Raw genomic sequence first — 24,135 nt, 5'->3', positions numbered from 1 at the left:
ACAAGAGAGTGCAGATCTGCTGGTTGTAGAAAATGCAACAAACCTCACCACACTCTTCTTCACTTTAACAGTAAAGCAAATACTTCCACATCATCTGCATCCACACAACGCTCTTCCAATTCTGAAATTCAATCTACTGCATCTAGTTCACAACAAAATACTTCCGTGAATAACTCGGAAATAGCTCTCACATCCATGAATACCTATATGAAACCCATTGTTCTACTTTCCACAGCACTTGTCGAAATCTTAGACAAACATGGTAATCCACATGACTGCAAGGTTCTGCTCGACTCTGGATCACAGAGTAACTTTATATCCGAAAGAATATGCAAAATACTAGGTTTACAAATGAATAAAATTAATTTCTCTATCTCTGGAATCAACCAAGTCAAGTCCAACATCAACTACACGACATTTGCGAACATTCACTCCAAAACAAACGATTATCAAACAACACTACCATGCTTCGTTCTCTCAAATATTGCTGGTAATTTGCCTTCCTTCACATTCAATAAAAATATTGTGAAACTCCCGCAAAATATTACTTTAGCTGATCCAAATTTCCATGAATCCACCCCTGTTGATTTACTAATAGGAGCTGAAATCTTCTGGGAACTTGTCAGTATTGGTCAAATAAAACTTGGCAACGGCCAACCAATTCTCCAAAAAACCAAACTAGGTTGGATTCTTTCGGGACCAATTCACACGAAAGGGCAAACAAATCCTGAATATCAGTGTAACCTCAGTATTAATACCCTCGAATTGAACGAACAACTATGCAAGTTTTGGGAGATTGAACAATGTCCGGAGGTGAAGTACGTTTCCGAAGAGGAAAATGCTTGCGAAACTCACTTTAAACAAAACACAATTCACAGACCTGATGGACATTTTTCAGTATCTCTTCCCCTAAAAGAATCACCTGTAAAACTGGGCGATTCAAGGACATCTGCTACCAACAGATTTCTTGCCATGGAACGAAAACTACTGAGAAATCCAGAATTACAGGCCCAATATCATGATTTTATGAAAGAATATCTTACATTGAATCACATGTCTCTAACTGACAATCAAACTGACGAATCTGGTTTTTTCCTTCCCCACCATTGTGTCTTGAAAGACACCAGCTCTACCACAAAGCTACGTGTTGTCTTCGATGGCAGTGCCAAATCCTCTTCTGGTCTGTCCCTCAATGACATCTTAATGGTAGGTCCAACAATACAGGACGACTTATTCTCAATAATTCTACGATTCAGAAAGCATAAATTCGTTCTTAGTGCTGACTAACCAAGATGTATCGGCAGGTCTACATCAATCACGAACATCGTTTTCTGCAAAAAATTCTTTGGCGTTTCAATCCAAATGAGAAAATCTCAACCTTTACCCTCAACACTGCTACTTACGGAACTGCCTGTGCAGCTTTCCTGTCTATTCGATGCCTACATGAAGTAGCATATCTTCATCAAGTTGAATTTCCGAAAATTGCTTCAATCATACTGCAGGATTTTTATGTAGATGATCTACTTACTGGAAGCGATTCACTCGAAGAACTTCTTTACATAAAACGAATTTTATCCAATCTTCTTGAACAGCACGGTTTTACCTTGAGAAAATGGGTATCAAACTTTCAAGAAATACAATCACAAGAAGACTTTCTACTCACCATCGGCAGTAGAGAACAAAATAAAACCTTAGGCTTACTATGGAACTCTTCCTCTGATGTTTTAACCTATACTATCTCCAGTAATAATTTTACCGAAAAAATCACAAAACGTCAAATACTGTCATCCATTTGCCAAATTTTCGACCCACTCGGGCTTCTCTCACCTGCTACGATTGTTGCCAAGATCATCTTGCAACAACTGTGGAAATTGAACATCTCTTGGGATGAAAGCATTCCCATGGATCTACATTCGAAATGGCTATCTTATCGTTCACATCTCAACAAACTGAATGAGATTGAATTCCCTCGACATGTTCAATGCAGCGATTCTACTTCGATAGAACTACACGGTTTCTGTGACGCCTCAGAAGCTGCATATGGGGCATGTGTATTCATTCGTTCTATTGATGCTTTCGGCAATTATACTTGCAACATTCTTTGTGCAAAAACGAGAGTTGCACCTTTGAAACAAACCACAATACCCAAACTGGAACTTTGTGGGGCCACACTGTTGGCTGATCTCATGAACAAGGTGAAGGACTCAATCAAAATATCATTCAATAGAACATACTATTGGAGCGACTCCACAATCGTATTAGCTTGGATAAGGTCTTCTCCGAGTTTATTGAAAACCTTTGTTGCCAACAGAGTAGCTCAAATTCAGAATTTAACCGATCCCGATTGTTGGAATTACATAAACACCGCAGAAAATCCCGCAGACTTACTGTCACGAGGAGTAACCCCTACAAAACTCATTAATAACAGTCTTTGGTTCCATGGTCCCAAGTGGCTTGTCCACTCGGACAGCGATTGGCCAATGAATAAACTTTCAATCCCTACACCAAATGATCTTCCCGAAATGAAACATATCAAAACTTTTCTCAGTATCGATCACAACTTCCTGGAAAATATCGGCAGATTTTCATCCTTCTTGAAATTACAAAGGACATTCGCCTGGATAGTCCGTTTTAAAAATAACCTCAAGACTGAACCCAATTCCAGAAAACTTGGTGTTTTAACGCCTTCAGAACTCCAAGAATCCTCGAATCTATTGATACGCATTGTCCAAAGGCACGCTTTCCCTCAAGATCATAATGCTCTTTCCAAGGGACACGACGTCAATTACAAAGGTAATCTCGCAGGTCTGAACCCATTCTTGGACAGTGAGCAAATCATCAGAGTTGGTGGTAGAATACAAAATTCGAACTTCCACTTCCACAAAAAACACCCAGCCGTGCTACCAGCCAACAATCATTTCACGACTCTTTTAGCTCGACATGAACATATTCGCCTATTGCATGCCGGTCCACAGCTATTATTAGCATCTTTGAGAGAAAGATACTGGCCAATCTCTGGTCGAAATCTCGTAAGGAAGGTCGTACACGAATGTACACGATGTTTTCGCTTCCAAGCAAAATCCGAAAAATATCTTATGGGCAATCTTCCCAAAGAACGAGTTTCGCCATCGCGTCCATTCTCGACATCTGGTATTGACTATGCAGGTCCATTTTCAATCAGAGACAGAAAAACAAAAAATTATAAAACTACGAAGGCTTATATAGCTCTTTTTGTATGTCTCAGTGTTAAGGCAATTCATCTAGAGGTTGTGAGTGACCTAACCACCGAATGTTTTTTAGCTGCTTTGAGGAGATTTTTTGCGAGACGTGGAAAATCGGCTATCTTATTTTCGGATAATGGCACTACCTTTGTAGGTGCGAATAATGAAATAAAAAACTTCTTCAAACATAATAGTGAAATCATTGCAAACAATTTAACCTCTGATGGAATCTGCTGGAACTTCATTCCGGCAAAGGCACCCCACTTTGGTGGTATATGGGAGGCTGGTGTGAAATCAGTGAAGCATCATCTATACAGGGTGATGGGAGATTCAAAATTAACCTACGAAGAATTTTCTACGGTATTATGCCAAATAGAATCTTGCTTGAATTCCCGCCCGCTTTATCCTCTTTCTAATGACCCAAATGATACATTACCTCTCACTCCTGCGCATTTCTTAATTGGTGGATCTTTAAACACCATACCTGACCACAATCTGCTAGATATGAAAATGAATCGTCTCTCACGATTCCAAAGATGCCAGCAAATTCTGCAACAATTCTGGACCAAATGGAAAAGCGAATACATATCCAGCTTGCAACAGCGTACGAAATGGAAAGAGCGCTGCAATGATTTGCTGAAGATTGGTGTTCTCGTACTGTGCAAGGAAGATGGGCTTCCTCCTCTAAAATGGAGAATTGGGAGAGTCATCGAGATCCATCCGGGAAAAGACAACATCGTCCGAGCCGTCACCATCAAAACCGCCACTGGTGTCTTCAAACGACCAGCGGTGAAACTGTGTGTCCTACCAAATCAAGAATAGCCTTATTAAAAGCCTGGAGGCTTTCAAGGGGGGCGGTATATGTTAGAACCCGTTCCCTCTACGCCGCTGATCCAAGATCCAAGCGAGACATCGATGCGAGCGATTCGCCGAAAGGAGGGGATACGGCAGGCATCGACAAGAAGCGCGGCAATTTTATTCATTCGTCTGCGATACACGCTAATGTAAACATCACGTTGAATAAACGTAATTATTCGATATTTGTCTTTTGTTGTTTTTTTTTTACAAATAATTCAGAAAATTGGTGTCGTCTACACACAACACACATACAAAACAATAAACATTTTCGTAATTTCAGGATAAAATGCAGAAAAGAAAAAGGATTTGGACAGATTGGTCACCCGCTGTCTTGAAGTCAAAGAGGCATCCAGTGCTTACTCCACGTGGGAGAAACGAAGAGGACAATAATCAGAAAATAGACAATCTCCTGAGGCTACGGGAAGAATTGCTGATACAGCAGATACATAATGCGAGGCAGGAAGATAGACGTGCCGAAGAAAAAAATGAAAGAGAAAAAAAAAGGCAGAAAAAGAAATGGAATTGCTTGAAATTGAAATAAGTTCAAGAAAAAAAAAACTCCAATAATTTAGATATTCTGTATTAGAAATAAATTTATTATTTGAGAAAACTAGTCTGTGTTTCCACTATTTAACAATTGTTCGAAATAATCTAAGAAAATCATCAATATTATCTTCCGGAAATTCTTGAAAATTGAAACCATTTGCAAAATGCCGTTCTTTCTGCTGAACGGCAATATTGTGTAAAACGGCACAAGCTACTATTATCCTTTTTGTAAGGGTCAGGTCACATCTTATTCCGATGGATAATATTGGAAATCTCCTTTTCCACACTCCAAAAAGACGCTCTATGGTATTTCTGGTTCTGATGTGAGATTCGTTGTACAAAATTTCTACCTCGCTTTGTGGATTACTCAATGGGGTAATAATAAAAGATTTGGCCGCATAGCCTCGATCAGCAAGAAGGACTCCATTTCCCATTTCATTATTTTGAAGTCTCATTTTCACTGCAGAATTTTCAAATATGTGGTTATCGCCAGGCCAGCGACACACCAAACCAATAATTTGCAATTTTGCATTGCAAACGACCTGACAGTTCAATGAGAAGAAGCCTTTTCGATTGCGAAAGACTTCTGCATTTGGTCCACCAGGAGACTTAATTCTTATATGGGTGCAATCAATTGCACCTACAACTCTAGGAAAGCGAGATATATCATGAAAATCTCTTTTTCCCGCTGCTTGTTCCTCTTGTGTTCTTGGAAGATATACGTGATGAGGAAATAGTTTACAAATAGCTGTTACTACTTGCTTAATTATTCTACCAGAAGTGGTTTTGTGAATGCCTAGAAAGTCTCCCATGGATATATAAAAATCTCCTGTTGCCAGAAACCTCAAAGTGAGTAGTAACTTATCCATTGGACTGACAGCACGATTCGAATTCCTGAAGTTAAAAGAGGCAATCACAACAATTGTAAGGGAATATATGAATTTATTATAATAGGAAGGTATATGTTACAAACACCACATACCAATCAGTTCGATTACGAAGATCTGATTCAATTTCTCGTAAAATAAAAGAAACTGTAGCTTTGGAAAATCTGAACCTTCTGAAGAACTCTTCATCATTCCATCTAGAACAGTGATCAATTCTTTGCCTTAAATGATACCCTCGTTCAGGATATGTATATTCCAAGAGCTCAAGATCTGGATCGCTGAATAACTCGAAAATATCATCCATATTAAAATTCAATGATATATCCAGCAAATATTTATAACAAATAACACAACGAATCACCATATATCAAGAATCAAAACTTTCAACTAATAATAACGTACTGACATTCATATCTCTATGTTCATATCTGACATATCCTTATTCGATATATATCTTATTCGGCGAATAGGCATTATTTATTCGACGAATAACACTATCTGGAAGTGAAAAGACGATCATTTTCACTTATTCTATGAATAAGACTTATCTGTCAAATAAATTTAGTTATTCGAAGGTGAAAGTACCGGGCCTAAGTAAAAATGCAGTCTTTTCAGTTTCAGATAGTGTTATTCATCGAATAAATCTGTCACTGAAACGTAATTGAAAGAGATAGCAGGAATTTGGACACTTTTTCTTCAAAAAATCCTTTATTTAAAAATTCTCCGACGAATCTCTTCCAATTTGATAAACATGGATGCAAATATTAATAGTAATTGAAAGAGTTTATTTGTCATAGATCGAATATCGGTACGTCATTATTGGTTGAATTTTTTAGATTCTTTATATATAATTATTCTTTGTGTGATTTTCACGAAATATTTGCTTTCTAGTTGGAATAATGACAATTTCTACAATGCGGTGTCTTATTTTACATTAATCAGTGAAAAGTAGTATACCGTGTTTTCATAGAATTGTTATTCGTCAAATAATTTCATCTGAAAGCACCGAAATAAGGCATCCTTCAGATAGGAAATTATTTGACGGAAATTTATTGACAGTGAATAAAATTTATTCGAAGGTGAAAGTACCGGGCCTTAATCAATTTTGGCTTTTCAATTGCTGAATCAGATAAATGTTTATTAACAAAATTTATCGGTACTTGTGTTATATATTTGATAATGTAGGTTGATGATTTGCTCATAGTTAGTAATGATAATGAGTGTTTAACTACTTTGAAACAATATCTAAAAACAGCATTTATAATGAAAGATCTACGCGAAGTAAATTATTTTTTAGGTTTGAAAGTTGACAGAGATATACAGAATCAAATTCTTGAATTGAGTCAAACAAATTTCATTGAAAGATTATTAATTGAATTCAATATGGAGCATTGTCGTGGACAGTTCACGCCAATGCAACTCAAACCAACTTTAGGCATTGATGATGATGTTTATTCAGAGAGTGTTTCTGTTTATGATAAGCCGTTTAGAGAACTTATTGGGTGTTTGATGTATTTATCTTTAACTACACGAGCTGATATATGTTTTGCGATATCATATTTGAGTAGATATCAATCGAAACCATACTAGGTTTCGATTGATTGATTTGATTTACTTTGGAAATATTTGAAAAGAATTTTAAGATACCTCAAGCGTACAATAAATCTAAAATTAGTATATAAAATTTTTTCGGGAGAAAATATTTTACAAGCCTTTTGTGATGCTGATTGGGCTAATGAAGCTAATGATCGTAAATCTACTTCTGGATTTGTTATCAAGATTTATGGTAATACAGTTCAATGAATATCGCGAAACCAAAAGAGTGTGGCTTTGTCTTCTTGTGAAGCTGAATTTGTTGCACTTAGTATAACTATTCCAGAAATATTGTGAATGCAAAACCTATTGTTAGATCTAGGTATAGTAGAGAATATCATACCATCTCAAATATATGAGGATAATCAGAGTGTTATTCACATTGTTAAGCAAAATAAGTGTGAGAACGAACATAAGCACATATCTATCAAGGTGAATTTTGTTCAAGATATTTATGTTAAAAAATTAATAAACATTACTTATGTTAGTACATGCGAACAAGAAGCAGATTTGCTACTAAATCAATTGGACGAATTCAATTTGAAAAATTAGTTTCTTTATTAGGTTACTTGTAAAGGAAAGAAAAATTTATCAAATTGTGGAGGAGTGTTAAGAATAGGAAAAAGAATACTTTATTTTGTTCTATGTTTTCTCTGTGGATTAGGATTCTAACCTATGTTTAAGTTAGTTAATAGTTGAGTCGTACTATGTAACGAATCGAATGACGAGGTGTTAGAAATAAATAGTTATTATATTTCGCTATCCAGTCCAAGGATGTTAATTATTTCACCATATAGTCCGCCTTTTCGTACTACTCATCCACAAGATTTTAAAGTAAACGTATCCCCACTACCAGCACTACCCCCGGTAGCCGAGAATCAAGAAAAAAGTGTTTTGACTCCATCCCCAACCTGCAAGTTTCTTGGATTTATTTTTCATACAGATACCCTACAAATTGAACTTCCGGTTGAAAAGAAAAATAGAATAATATATCACATAAAATTTTTTCAAATGGAAAAGAGTTTTAGGATAAGGCAGTTTGCTAAGTTCATCGGATTATTGAGGTCTATGTCTCCAACCTCCCGAAATTTGAATTTTTAAATTTTTTTGACACTGAAGTTTTGTACTAGTTTTGTACCGAAATGTACCGTTGATAAAAAGTTTTGTACCCCTAATTAAAATGATGAAAACACGGTTTTTAATTTAGAGGGGTCGTATACATGCTCACCCCCCACTTCGGAAATTGCAAATTTTTTTATCTCAAAGTTTTGTACTAGTTTTGTACCGAAATGTAGCGTCAAGAAAAAGTTTTGTACCCTAAGTTTAAGGGGTCTTAGGAGGGTTTCAAATTGGGGGGGCTGGAGACATGTTTTCGAAATAATGAGATTTCGGTTTCCGAAACAAGCTAAAACATGTATACTAGTTCTGTACCGAAATGTACCGTCACAAAAACAGCACACTTCTCTACCCCGGGGGTGTACCTGTGCTCCATATAAAGTACTGTGGCTTCAGGGGTGTTTTTTTTACACCAAGGAATATGGGATATTGGTTTTGTACTTTTTTGATACTGAAATGTACCTTCGATAAAAAATTTTGTAGCCCCAAATAGAATGAGTGAATTATCATTTTTAATAAGGGGCTATAGGCAAGTACACCCCTTTTTTGAAAATGCGAATTTTCTCTATGAAAAAATTTTGTACTGGTTTTGTATGGTCAACAAAAGTTTTGTACTCTGAGATTTGGGGGTCTTAGGAGAATTCCAGGGATGGAGACATCTTTTCGAAGTAATAAGATTTTGGTTTTCGAAACAAACTGAAACATGTGTACTAGTTTGGTACCGATATGTACCGTTCTAAAAACGAAATTAATCGTTGATAAAGTCAAATTTGATCAACCTAAGATCAGAAAGGAATACATGGCGACGCGACGTTGAGAAAAGTCATCAATTTTGCACTTGTTTAACGCTAAAGTTCTGTACCGAAATGTACCGTTGAAAATGGTTTTGTACTCCTAATCATAGGCGTAGCCAGGGTTGTGTTTCGGGGGGGGTTTTGAAATGAAATTTTTCTGATTTTGACATATAAATTGAAACTATTTGAAACTAATATTATGTAACTATATTATTTCGGGGGGGGGGGGGGGGGGTTTGGGGTTTGAACCCCAAAACCCCCCCGCCTGGCTACGCCCGTGCTCCTAATTGAAATGACGAAAATACGTATTTCAGTTCGGACGGGATGTTCACGTACTCACCCCCCACTAATTAAAATTAAAATTTTTTCTCTTTCGAAGTTTTGTACCGAAATGTAAAAAAGCGAAAAGAATTTATAATTGAATCCTACTCCAGAAATGGTCAAATGACAGAAGGGAAATCTGAAACATTCTGTTGATAAATTGAGTACCCCAATATTACTGAAGATTATCAATCTTTCGAAAGAACCTATTTACAGTTTCGCCATGTGTTAGCTTTTTCTGTGAATTAGAAAGTCTTGAAAGACAAAGAGGTTGTGAGTTTCCCAAAGAAGAGAATACCATAGCATCAACATTGTTGATAGTATGTTGATTGTTCATGTTTTATCTCTAGTGGTTGGAGTCTGTGTAAGAATATGCTACACGATTTTGAAAAAAAGACGTCAATGTGTTTTCATATTATTAGTATAGAAGATTCAACTGTTATCAGAAAATTGAAGATTTTCATTTTTCTCGTAGAATGGCCTATGACCTCTCAATCTTAGATTACAAAACTTTTTTTGACGGTACATTTTGGTACAAAACTTTGAAATGAAAAAAATTGGGGGTGAGCATGTCTACAGTTTCCCCAAACTGAATTCCGTATTTTCTTCATTTTAATAAGGGTACAAAATTTTTTTCAACGGTACATTTCGGTACAAAACTAATACACATGTTTCAGCTTGTTTCGGAAACCGAAATCTCATTATTTGGAATTCATGTCTCCAGGCCCCCAATTTGAAACCTTCCTAAGACCCTTTAATCTTAGGGTACAAAAATTTTTCTTTTGGGTACATTTCGTTACAAAACTAGTACAAAACGTTGAAAGAAAAAAAATTTGCAATTTCAAAAGGGGAGGGGGTGAGCATGTCAATTGTTACCGCGAACTGAAGTCCGTATTTTTTTCATTTTGATTAGGGTACAAAACTTTTTTTCAACGGTACATTTCGGTACAAAACTAGTACACATGTTTCAGCTTGTTTCCGAAACCGAAACTTCATTATTTCAAAATACATGTCTTCAGCCTCCCCCAATTTGAAACCCTACTAAAACCCCTTAATCTTAGGGAAAAAAATGTTTCTTGAGGGTACATTTCGGTACAAAACTAGTACAAAACTTTGAAGTATAAAAAATTTGCAATTTCGAAAGTGAGGGGTGAGCATGTCTATTGTTACCCCGAACTGAACTCCGTATTCTCTTCATTTTAATTAGGGTACAAAACTATTTCTCAACGGTACATTTCGGTACAAAACTAGTACACATGTTTCAGCTTGTTTCGGAAACCGAAACTTCATTATTTCGAAAACATGTCTCCAGCCCCCCCAATTTGAAACCCTCCTAAGACCTCTTAATCTTAGGGTACAAAACTTATTCTCCACGGTACACTTCGGTACAAAACTAGTACAAAACTTTGAGATATAAAAACATTGCAATTTCAAAAGTGGGGGTGAGCATGTCTACGGCCCCCCCAAACTGAAAACCGTATTTTCATCAATTTAATTAGGGGTACAAAACTTTTTTCCAACGGTACATTTCGGTACAAAACTAGTACAAAACTTGAGCATAAAAAAAAGATGAAAATTCAAATTTGGGGGGGCTGGAGACATAGACCTGGATTATTGGTATCAGCTTGTCCGGCAGTGAACAACGGATGGCTCTATACCAAAGCATTCGAGAGAGAAAAAATTCAAGCTTTGAAACAAAATAACATGAATTATAATGCAAAAATGACCAACTGTTTCCACTCTGATTTAGTCTGGTGGTTAAATAACATTAATTCGAAAAATGATATTAAAAAAGACGATTTTCAACTAGAAATCTACACAGATTCCTCCCTCACAGGTTGGGGCGCACACTGCAATGAGGAAAACACACACGGTTGGTGGACACTAGACGAAAAGAAAAATCACATAAATTTCTTAGAACTACAGGCAGTCTATTATGGGCTCAAATGTTTTGCAAAACAATCAAGAAATTGCAGTGTTCTGGTAAGATGTGATAATACCACAGCCATTGCCTGTATAAATCGTATGGGTAGTGTCCAATACATTCACCTTCATGAATTGTCAAAAAAGATATGGCAGTGGTGTGGGGAACGTAATTTGTGGTTATTCACATCTTACATCAACACACAAGAAAACTGGAGGGCCTATTCGGAGTCGAGGGTATCCACTCTTCAAAAAGCTTTGTTGCAAAGAACCAGTTATATTTAAAACAAATGCAAAACTATTAATTTCTCCTTTCAGTCTGGACCAGCATCCTCTATCTGCGAGTATTTCGTTGGTAGCAGCGAGATTATCAGGAGATCTTTAATTATTCAGGGGGTTCCTGAATGTGCAATAGAAACAACTATTCAGTCCTTATTAGCGTGTACCATTAAGCAGTATGGAATAACATATAAACTTTGGTGGAATTTTTGTGAGAAATCAAAACTAAACCCGTTTGAAGGTAGCATCCGGGATGTTTTAAAATTTTTTCAGTCTATGTTAGAGAAATCAGATAATGTTTATTGCTCTTTCAATTCGCACAGATCGGCTTTGGCACTTATACTCCCAATAGATATCGGAAATAATATGATAATTAAAAGGTTTATGAGGGGTGTTTCCAAAATAAGACCCCAGAATCCTCGTTACAATTTTACGAGGGACCCTAAGCAAATATTTTAAAATGTTGTCAATTAAGCTTATAACACTTTTAGCATTAGCAACCGGTCATAGAATTCAAACCTTATCCCTTATTAAATTATCGAATATAAAAGAGTGCGAGTCAAATATTCAAATCCTTATCGACGATCGAATAAAATCATCCGGTGTAGAAAACAACCCTGTTTGCTAATTCCTAGGTTTGTTTAGTGCAAACCAAATTTATGTGTTGTCTCTTGCTTACAAAAATACATCGAAGAATCGCAAAAGTTTAGGGGACCTGGTTGCGATAAGCTGTTCATAACCTTCCAAAAACCCCATAAAGTTGCCTACAAACAAACCTTAAGCCGATTGGTCAAGTGTGCCTTAAGTATGGCATCGATGTCGGTATCTTCAAGGTACACTCCTGTCGACACGCTTCGACGTCAGCAGCTCAAAGGACTGGCGTCTCACTTGATATAATCAGAGATTCGGCAGGTTGGAGCAAAAACTCTGAGACCTTTGCAAGGTTCTATAACCGTCCCCTAATAGAACGTGAAGCATCAAATATTTTTGATATTTGATTAAATGTTTTTGTTATTAATAATCTTATGATTATGTATTTTGATAATAGTGGAGTATGTTTCCACATAGTTTTGTTGTCATAATATTCTTATACTTAGGTACTTGTGTGTGAAAGTTAAAAATTTGTTCCTGTTCAAAGCTGTATTTTGTTAACGGCTGGTTCCAAATATAGTTACCATTTTTCCATATATGTGATAGTTGTTTTATCGTTAATTTCCTTTCTACCTATTCATAACCAGCATATCTTTAAACAGCTACATGGTGAAATAATTAACATCCTTGGACTGGATGGCGAAATATAATCTAACGATCAAACGAACTTACCTGAAGTTCGATCGTGATTATAAGAGGCATCCAGTCCAAGAATGTTAATCACCTTCCCAGCCACATCCCCTGCTGGTTATGAATCAAAGAAAATTCAGGATTATTTAAACAAATGACGGCGTACGACACATGCGGACGGGTCTCGGCTGCCGGGGGTAGTGCTGGTAGTGGGGATACGTTTGCTTTAAAATCTTGTGGATGAGTAGTACGAAAAGGCAGACAATATGGTGAAATAATTAACATCCTTGGACTGGATGCCTCATATAATCACGATCGAACTTCAGGTAAGTTCGTTTGATCGTTAGATTATAAAAGTTATTCTGGTTTAATTAATTCAGTCACGCTCCATCAAAGTTTGCTCTGCTCATCAAATAGAATTGGGAATTCAAATGTAGATTGCAGCGACATAGTGGTGACAGTTCGAAGTAAAAAGTTAATGCCTTTACGACATTGTTCTACGTTCCTCGATGTAAACCATAGACCTAATAATACATTTTATTTTATTAGGTTTATGATGTAAACAAACAAATGACAAAAGTGCCTTAACTTTTTATTTACAAAAATAGCCACCAGAGGGCGTATCGCTTGTTTTGAATTCCCAATCCAATTGTTCACTATACCTTTTCAAGTTCAAATTGGCGCTAATCAAAATCAAAATGACATTAGCCAAAATCAAATTGACAATATCAATTTCAAACTGGTATTAATCAGAAGCAAATTGGCAATAATCAATTTCAAATTGGCATTTATCAATTACAAATTGACAATAAACAAAATCAAATTGGCAATTCTGAATTTGAATTCTTCATTGGAATGAAATCTATTTTTTTTTTCATTGAATGATATACACAGTAAATAACTTCATAATTAATTAAAACTATTCGAGAATAACGAATTTTCTCAAAAAATTTATATCCTGCATATCGAATGCAGAAAAAATGAATCTTTGGATATGAGCGATGAATTTTGCACAATTAACAACCGTTGCCTTGCCAAGTGTAGCGTCTGTCGTACGTGAAGGTACTGTTCCGGTCGCTCCATAATTAATTGAAATTAAGTGTGTTAATATATTGTGAATAAATCTGTTAACTTCACACTGAAATCAAGGCTTATTGACCTTACTGGGGGTATATTCGGAGAAATCTAAACGAGAAGCATTTTGTTCTTGAAACTGTAAAATGTCTTTTTATGTACGCTGTAATGAAGTTGGCTCAAGGAGATCGCCGAGTATTATTTGCAGTTTTTGTCGAAATCATTATCACGCGAATGGCACCTGTTCCGATGTCACAAAGAATCAGTTATCGGCAATCAAGAACATGCCTGGTACGGATTGGAAATGTGATACATGCCGCCAAGTAAATGCACATGTATCCAGTGGTGGAGATCGGAAGAGGCAATCGACTTCTGCTGGCCGTCCATCCCTGGATGGTCAGTCTCAACGAGTTGAGAAACCCATCGTCTCAGATGATGAATCAGACACTGAGGGACGCAATGGTGATGTTTCGCAACCCATTCAATCACTCACTTTGGAAATAAGGAATCTGCGAGAATCAGTCAATTTTTGTTCGGGAAAAATAAGCGATTTCGAGATCAAGCTAGGCAGGTTCAATGAGCTGGTCACTAAGTTGGGTAAACTGGAGAGGGAGAATGAACTGTTAAAAAAGCAGGTCACAGATCTCAACTCTGAAGTGAATAACCTTGAACAATTTTCCAGATCAAACAATATAGAAATTCAAAATATACCTGAGAAGCCAAATGAGAATATCATGGAAATTATTTCATCAATTGGAAGAGCTATCGATCAGCCGGTTGACTCCTCCTGCATTGATTTTTGCAGCCGTGTTCCTACAAACATCCAAGGGAGGCCTAAAAATATTGTTCTAAGATTCATCTCTAAAATCAGGAGAGACGATTTTCTTGACGCTTATAAGGTTAAGCGAGTGTCGAACTCGGGTTCTGATGGATCGGGAATTAGGGTTGAAAATGTGTCGGAAAGGCTATACATCAATGAACATTTGTCGATTCACAACAAGAAACTCTTCAAAGAAGCACGAGACATTGCAAAGAATAAGGAGTATAAGTATGTATGGACCCAATCTGGTAATATTCTTTTACGCAAAAACGACGCGTCTAAAATTCTTCACATTCGGTCAAGCGAGGATTTAAGAAAACTATAAACCCATATAAATTACAAGCAACTAATTGAACTTATTTTCTGATCCCCATGACTTTTTCGATATATTTCCAGAATGTAACGGGACTTAGAACTAAGCTGGAGGAATTCAAGATGAGCGCCACTGTCAATGACCACGATATAATTTGTATTACCGAATCTTGGTTGAACGATGGGATAATGGAATCAGAAATAATTGATTTAAACCAGTGAACTAATAACCCATTGAAGGAGTGTAGAGAGAGACCCACGGGAACGTTTGTGAGATAGAAGATAATCAGCTGATTCGGGGCAAAACATAGGCCAGTTCTCTGTAGTCTATACGTGAATCGCTTAGTTTTTTAGTTTTATTTGTACTTTTCCTCATCTTTGTGCGAAATTTTCGTGAAATTATTATTTACTTCTGATTCTTTAGGATGGTAAAGTCGTGTACGCAAAGGTACAGAAAAGGCAGTGGGATTTCATTTTTCTCGTGAGTACTTATAAATCTAATCTCTAATCTTTGTACCTGATAGTTCTTGAATAATTATCATATTGATATAAAAAATTCTGTAGGTTTCCCAGTGATTCAAAACTGAGATCCCTATGGGTCTTAGCCAAAAACATAAATTACATAGCAGGGTGAAGGGTGATAAAGTTGAAAGAACTGATATTGCAAAACTTCTAAAAATGTCTCTCAAAATTGTTATGACATAATGCAGGTAAAAGACAAGTATGAACTGGAGGCCTATAAAGAATCATAGACTGATGCAAATTAATGCATGTTGAGGAATTACATGTGTTTCAGAATTTTATTTTATTTTGGCTCAATAAGGATGGTGCTTCCTTTTTCCAGAAACTTAAAGGTATAGCTCACATATTATCTTTCATTTCTAAATATCTGGGGTAAGTATGTAGGTGAGTAATCTTTGAATCTTGGTATTCCATAATTTTTTTTTTTAGATTTGTGGGTCGGAGATATTTGAATTGTTTTGTGATTTGCTTAAAATATTTTATGTTACAGGAATGTATTCCGAAGGCTGAACAGGACTTATTGTTGAGACAACTAAAATTTCAACAAATAATTTATTCAGATTTGTAATTTTAATTATTCCACCAGATGTTTTCAAATTCTTTTCAACTTGAAAATAAATTTCTTTGATCATTTTTGTATTTTTTTACCAACATATTATAAGGAATTATTAGTTTGAGATGACCAAATATGATGGGTTGGTTTGTCAATCTGATTATAATTATATCAATGAGTATTAAACCACATGGTTATATGAAAAAAATTCATACCATCTTTGGCTCAAAATTCGAAAAAAATACATTTGGGAAAAATGACCATGCGCTCGTTCTTAAGAAAGAGTTCAATTTAAATGTGAGAATTTTCGATCAGGAAACTTTGAATAATCACCTTTAATTCGTGTACAGTAATTCGAAAGTATTTTTAATAAACATTCCTGAGAATACATCAAAAAAGAAATTATAAACCATTGATATAGAAGATACGCATATATATCTAATTCATTCTTTCAAAACGACTATGATCATAAGAAACATTTAATGTTTTGATAATTCATTCAAATATATTATTGAATTTGATTCCTATGGAACACACGAAATGTTAAAAATTTCTCTTTCATTCGTAAAGAAATTAATTCAACATAAATTAATTCATATTTTATTATCAAACCATTTGCCTAGCTCCAAAGTAATACAAGGAATTGTTAGTTCGAGATGTCTTATTCTAAAATAATGAGTGAGTACGTCGAAATCATTGTATAAATATTCGAAATTGAAGAAATAAACCGAAATCGCTATGAATTCGGTTCAAGCGCCTCGTTTCTTGCCCCGAGTCACGTGACTTTTATCTTCGTACCCGCGTTACGACCGCATCTGACGGTTAGACTCCTTCCATGGGTTATTAGTTCACTGATTTAAACTGCTACACTATCTTCAGGCGAGATCGGGCGAGTTCATGTAAGGGTAATGTCAGACGCGGCGGTTTTGTCCGAGACCAAAGATTATAGAGTTAGGAAGATAGGAAACAGCCTCATATCGCTAGTACTAAAAAGCGTATACGTTTTGGCCTGTGTTGCACACAATTGACAATCAGGTGGCGCTGAAATCGTGCTCTCAAACTGTTGAATAACAGTTTTCTATTTCATAATTGAAGGGCGCGAAATTCGAATTCTGTTCCTCAATAAAAGGGCGCGAAATTCGAATTCTATTCCTTTTATTGAATTCGAGTAGACTTGGTCGAAACCAGAAAAAACCTCCTGAGCGACAAAACAAAAATAGGCCTTTGTTTTGTGATCAAGATGTTTTTTTCATCTAAACATTGTTGTGAATCAATTAATATCAATGAAATACTGTGTTAGATTTGCTATACTTTTTATTTGAAATATATAGAAAAATTTGACAAAATTGAAGATTGTACATGGTGTATTCAAAGGTCAGGCTTTTTTTTAACGGAAGGTACAATTGGTGAAAATAATTCACCTTTGAAAACATCCTGTACACAAATAATTGAGCTCTGAATATAAGACACAACAGAACATGATGGAATGTTATATATCAAAGGTGTAATTTCTACACAATACATTTTTTTCCAATTAATAGAATCAGTTGAATTTGTAAAATTTTTATTAGAAATTAATATGAACAAATATTCGATACAACATATCTCAAGAATTCTTTTACATATTAGTAACAGAATTTTCAGAACCACAATTAAAAACAAATTTACATAGGTGTAACCTGTATGTCGGTAAACATATGTAAGAATAACAAGTCAACTCCGAAATGCAAATAACTTCACTAATAACATGAATTGCATATCAACATAATAATACATATATCCAGCTATAAATGATAAAATTCAGTGATAAATTGAAATACGTGTATCTATTCTAATGTATAAAATTGTAGTGTAAGAGCCTTGGAGTACAAGTGCATTTTATTTGGTTTTGAGAAAATCAGATTTAAAGTTAAAAATTATTTCCAAATTCGACCAGTTGGATTCTCTAGTACTTTGTATTGCTCTGTCGTTTTCACTTGAAGTTTTGGACTTACTCTTTTATACCATCCTCAGCTTGTCTCACCTCTTACTTATAGACAACGTGGTGATCGCCAAAGTGCATCTCTTCACAAAGACTAATTTCATCGTACATCAGAGAACAAATTTCTTTTTTTTGCTCAGTATTTAGGAGATGCAACCTCAAAGAATCTATAGACTCTATGTATTCCAGGAGAAACTTTTTTACTGTAGTTCACCAAGTCAATGTCTGGACATACTGAAAATCCTATTCACTTCAGAGTACTGAAAATAAAAATCAATCAATATCAGAGTCACATTGTACGAGTTTCAATACTTACGTTCAGATATTTATGGTAAATTCGAAAAACTTATTTTCGGAGAATCTTTTGTACTACAGTTTCCACAGTTCCTCACCATACAATAGTTTCCATAAGACATTTTGAGCAAAGATATTTTTCTTTGATTTTGAAGTTTTCACTAAGGAAATACACAAAAACTCTAATTAATTAATTAATAATAAATTAATTAATTAATTAATTAATTAATAATAAACGACTAAAATGAACTAAATAAACGACGAGCGGAAAGAGAATCAAAACAAAACGGCCATGTTTCTTCAAATCTTACAAAAGTCAAATTATGTTTCTCCAAATGGCCGTCGAATAAATATTTTAACCATTCTTGGCATCTTAGTACAACAATTGAACCACCAGGTGGCGCTACCGCAAGTGTATACGCTTGGTTTCCTATCTTCCTAACTCTATAATCTTTGGTCCGAGACGTTTCTCGAGAGTAGAACCGTATCGGAGAGTCGTCAATGGGTTTCAAATGGACCATGTCAGACGTAGCGGTATGAATCGCCAGGCGATTTTAAAACCGACTCGAAGGGTCGTCGGGACCACTATCCGCCTCGGTTTTTATGAGTCTTTCGTACAGTCATCAGTGGTATGTATATGGAACATGTCAGACGCGGCGGTTTTATCGTTCTATTCACGACCTCACACCGCCTTGTATTTTGGATATAAACCGACGCGATTAAATCGACGCGTGTGACATCGAACAGGCGATCGATAGCGGGAACCGTCTCGGTCAAAACCGCCGCGTCTGACATTACCCTAATGTAAAAACCGATGGAGGTGGTGTTTTCATTGCTGTCAAAAACAAATTTAAACCGACTACAGCTGCTGAACTTCAAAGAGATGCAGAGGATATTTGGATAGCACTTAATCTAGGTAGTATTAAGCTTTTTATTTGTTGTGTGTATCTTCCACCCGGCGAGCAAGTTGCTAGCGCCAGCTTCATTTCAAAACTTTACTCTAACAAAGCAAAATTTGAGGATTGTCTCGTTGTGATTCTTGGCGATTTTAACTGTCCATCGATTTCATGGATTTTTGATGATGATAAAAACTATTTGAATGCTTTTAATGTAGAGAGTAAATTTGAGCATATTGTTGACGCTTGTATGTATTTGGAACTAATGCAATATAATCATATAAAAAACTGTAATGATAGAAATCTGAATCTTGTATTCAGCAATTCTAACAAAATTAGTAATTTGGAACATTGTTCATCTCCACTGGTTCTCGAAAATCGTCATCATCCTGCTTTGGAGTTTTTATTTGAGAATGAAACATTCAGACATCTTCCAACCAATATCTCTTCTTTTTTTAACTTTAGAAGAGCTCATTACAATATTATAAATCAGTCCATATCAGACGTTGATTGGGAATGTTTATTGACTAATGATAACGTCGACTGCGACTTGAATATTTTTTATGATAAACTTTTCGAAATTATTAAGAATCATGTACCTGAACAAAAAATTCGTAAACGTTTTCCTGTTTATTTCTCTAAAACTACAGTAAAACTAATTAAACGTAAAAACAGATTTCATACCAAATGGAAAATCTTTAAAAATATGAAAGATTAAGTAGAATTTAGAAATTTGCTTACTGCAACTAAAAAAGCTATTGAATCAGATTATAAAAAATATATCTCAAAGATTGAACAGCAGGTAACTGATGATCCTAGAAGTTTTTTCAAGTTTGCGTGGAGAAAAGGTCGCGATCAGGGTCTTCCGGAGACGATGTCTTATGGACACAGATCAGCGTCGTCTGAAGTGGAGGTGTCTGAATTGTTTGCGGAATATTTTAAGAGTGTGTATGTTAAAAGAAACCGACCTCCCACATCAAACCGTCAAAATTCCAATTTTCCTCAAGTTAATCTTCCAAATCAACTTAATTATATTCAGTTTTCATCTCATGAAATACGTAGGGCACTGCAGGGTCTCGATGAAAGGAAGGGTGCTGGACCTGATGGAATTCCGTCATTTTTTATAAAAAATTGTAGTTCTTCTATTATGAAACCACTAATGATCATTTATAATAAGTCTCTGAGATCACCATACTTTCCGACAAGATGGAAGACTGCATCCATTACCCCAATTTTCAAGGCAGGAGATGAGAGTTCAATTAGTAATTATAGACCAATAAGTAAATTATCCGTAACAAAATCAGAAGTAGATCGGTAAAACACCTTTTATTGATACTTGTTGGGGTGGTATCTCAATTGTACCTCAAGTTCTAAGAGTTCTGGGTTGGTGAAAACTTAGGGACTCGAGGATTGAGATTGATAATGCGGATCACTTGTTAATGAACGTTTATTTCCTAATCTAACAAACTATATATAGTCAAATTGTACAATGACGTCAAGACCACATAATCGAAATCGACTTACATTCTGCATATTCAGTACATTTTTCTTTACTTGCAAAATTGCCGTAGTTGGATTAAGGAATGTTAGATATTAAAGCAAACTATTGCAATCCTTTGTCTCACCTGGCCTACTTACACAGGAAATAACAATTATGAAAGAGCGGATGATCTAAATAATTTCGAATGGAAATATTTGGTTGAATTGAGTTTATGAATTTTTGATATATTTAATTTTGGATATTTATTGTACGTTTCGTACATATTCCCGGCGGCCATGGTGATGTGGTTGGGGTCTTGATGTCTTTGCTGGTGGTTGTCATCCCTGGAGCTGGACACCTAGTCTGGAGTCATTGTATATTGGCTGCAGCTCGATCTCCTCAGGATGAACTGGTCTATTGCTCGCGTGTGCATCAGCCGGTGCTTGTTGTTGTTTCCTATGTTTCAAAAAGTAAACAATAAGTAAAACAATGACAATGATTATTACGATGTTCGTGCTGGAGTTTATCGCTGAATGCAAGTAATATTGTTTCCAACGGTAGTAGTACCAGTGACCTTGACCTAGCAGGTTAGGGATTTCTCGAACTCTGTTTGCGACGAACATTTTCCACTTTCCAGCGTCAGCGTTTATCCATGATATTACTACTTGAGAGTCGGACCAGGTGAATATTTTTGAATTGTTGTGATTCAGGGCCGTAACGCAGCGTTTGATGAGTTTGGCTAGAAGAAGGGCTGCGCAGAGTTCTAACTGCGGGATTGTCTTTGAATTTTTTAATGGTGATACTTTTGATTTGGAAGCGAGGAGTCCCACGTGGGTGTTCCCATTTGTGTCTGTTGTTTTTATGTATACTACAGCGCCATATGCTTTCAGAGATGCATCTGAGAATCCATGAATTTCCAAGAGTTCACCATCCCGTAGGTGAATCCAGCGTTGAACTTGAATTTCTTCTAATTTTGGAAGCTCGCTTCTGAAGTTTTTCCAGGTGTTCCTGATGTACTCTGGTGGTGCTTCATCCCATGATGTGTTGGTTTTCCATATTTCTTTCATTAACAGTTTCGCCTGTATAATGACTGGAGATAATAATCTAAGAGGATCGAAGATTGTGGCGATTTCTGATAAGATTTTTCTTTTTGTTAACCGATGTTCGGAGTTTCGTTTTATTAGATACTGAATATTATCTTCTCTGGGAGTCCATGTTATACCGAGCGTCTTGGTTGGTCCATTTTTGTCGTCCAGCGTGACGGTGGATTTGCTTTCGGTCATTACGTTATATTTCCACTTTCTTATATTGAATCCTCCCTTTTTGAGTAGGTCAGTTACTTCCTTTTGTATATGTCGTGCTTCTTCAATGGTGTCAGCGCCACTCAGAAGATCGTCCACGTAGAAATCCCGTAGCACTATTTCAGCCGCAAGGGGGTGGTTTTTCTTTTCATCTGTAGCTAGTTGTCTCATTGTTCTTATGGCCAGGTAAGCTGCTGGTGCTGTACCGTAGGTTACAGTGGTTAATTCGTAGGTTTGAATTGGCTCATCTTTGGTGTTTCTCCAGAGTATAGAGTGTAATGGCTGGTTTTCTCTGTCCAATTTCACCTGCCTATACATTTTCTCGATGTCAGCTGTTATGGCTATTTTGTGTTTTCGCCATCTTATCAGAATATCTATGAGATCTTGCTGTAGTTTAGGTCCTGTGTGAAGTATGTCGTTTAGGCTGAGTCCGGTACTTGTCTTTGCGCTTGCATCGAATACGACTCTTAGCTTTGTCGTATCACGTTCTTCTTTCAATACAGGTTGATGTGGAATATAATACCTCTTCGCTGAATTATTTGAGCTAGCAATTTTCATATGACCTAGCGCAATGTATTCCTGCATGAATTCTTTATACATAGTTCTAAGCTTTTCGTCTTTATCCAGCTTGTTTTCCAATTGAAATAGTCGTGCCAGTGCCCTCTGCTTCGATTCTCCTAGCTGAGTTGTACTTTTCTTGAATGGAAGTTTCACAGTATAACCGTGCTCGTCCCGTCGAAAGATGTTGGAGTAAAATTTTTCGACGAAAGTATCGTCGTTTGTTGTTTCCTCGGAATTTTCTGCTTCTTCGATGTTCCAGAATTTTGTGAGTTGTGAATTTTCATTCAAATTCGTGATCAAGCTTGCTACACGAAGTTGTGGACTCGATGATGCGGTTCCGCTAATAATCCATCCGGAATGAGTGTTTTGTGCCACTAGTCCATCTTCTGTTGCCTTGAATCCCGACTTCATATACTTGGGGAAGTAGTCAATTCCGAGTAGAACGTCGATTGGACCTGGTACATGGAATAATGGATCTGCGAGTTGTATATTATCCCAGTTGATTTTGGTATAAAGGTGAGTGGATGGCATATTATTTGTTACTTTGCCTATTACATTGAGCTCAGCGTCCATCGCAAATTCACTGTCGAAGTTGGGTGTAATGTTCGTATTTATTTTCCACCTGGATTCCGTAGCGGTATTTCCTAGGCCGGTTATTTCAGCGTTTTGTTTGATTTTTTGTTTTCCCAATGCTTGAGCTGCGGCTGTTGTGATGAAAGAGGCTTGTGATCCTGGGTCAATCAGGGCTCTTAGAGTTATTTTTTCATCGTTTTTGTTGGTGGCTCTGATGAGGGCGGTTGCTATCACTGAGGTCTTTGATTCTTGAAGGTTGTTCTTTGCTTGTCCCAGATGTGAATTGATCCTTTCTTGAGTGGGGTTGGAAGGATGTGTCTTTTTGTATCATCATTTCGCTTTTCTCGATGGAGCATTGTATGATGGCGACCGTTGCATTTTTGGCATCTTGAATGACAGTGACAGGTTTGTTTGAAGTGGTGACTCAGGCAGTTCCTGCATAGTTGTTTCTGATTGATGTGTGCTTCTCTTTCAGCTACGCTAAGATTTTTGAATTTTTCGCATCTGTAGATCTCGTGGAGATTATTGCATATGCTGCACTTTGTGGTTCTCTGGAGGTGACTGTTTATTTTCTGGTGTTCATCGTACTTTCTTTCTGGTTTTTTTGTATTCGTTCTGACGACTTCAAGTGTTTGGAAACGTTGAGCTAGGATGCTGATGAGGTCATCCAGGTGCTGAATATCTCGTGGCTTGTTTACACTCTGCTCGTAGAGATTTGCTGTAGTTGAATCCAGTTTTCTTAGCATGATATATGCAATTATGTCTTCCCATTTGTTTATATTCATGTTTCTCAGGGCTTCTGTGCTTTCCCTAATAGTGTCGTGTAATTTCTTCATGGCTCCTGCTGATTCAGAATTCAGATTGGTGAAATTGAGAAGATTGTCCATGTGTTTATTGAACAGCATCCTTGGGTTGTTGTATCTTTCCTCTATGAGTTTCCAGGCTGTTA

The 24,135-nt window shown here is 36.4% G+C and overlaps 3 protein-coding genes across 3 annotated transcripts; 2 read left to right on the top strand and 1 right to left on the bottom strand.

Annotated features, from left to right (window-relative positions):
• The first annotated feature begins 1,901 nt into the window (after positions 1 to 1,901).
• On the top strand, positions 1,902 to 4,043 carry LOC123315312. Its single transcript, XM_044900962.1, has one exon. It carries the CDS (start codon positions 1,902 to 1,904, stop codon positions 4,041 to 4,043), a length of 2,142 nt encoding a protein of 713 aa, XP_044756897.1.
• A 9,996-nt stretch (positions 4,044 to 14,039) lies between these two features.
• LOC123315311 lies at positions 14,040 to 15,038 on the top strand. Its single transcript, XM_044900961.1, has one exon. It carries the CDS (start codon positions 14,040 to 14,042, stop codon positions 15,036 to 15,038), a length of 999 nt encoding a protein of 332 aa, XP_044756896.1.
• Positions 15,039 to 21,089: 6,051 nt separating this feature from the next.
• On the bottom strand, positions 21,090 to 23,186 carry LOC123315310. The gene has a single exon (XM_044900960.1). The coding sequence runs from the start codon at positions 23,184 to 23,186 to the stop codon at positions 21,090 to 21,092; it is 2,097 nt and encodes a 698-aa protein (XP_044756895.1).
• Between the last annotated feature and the right edge of the window lie 949 nt (positions 23,187 to 24,135).

This window comes from Coccinella septempunctata, chromosome 6 (assembly GCF_907165205.1).
Source record: "Coccinella septempunctata chromosome 6, icCocSept1.1, whole genome shotgun sequence".
Lineage (NCBI taxonomy): Eukaryota > Metazoa > Arthropoda > Insecta > Coleoptera > Coccinellidae > Coccinella > Coccinella septempunctata.
Note: the sequence above shows the minus strand (reverse complement) of the source record. Positions and strands in the feature narration are given on the sequence as shown.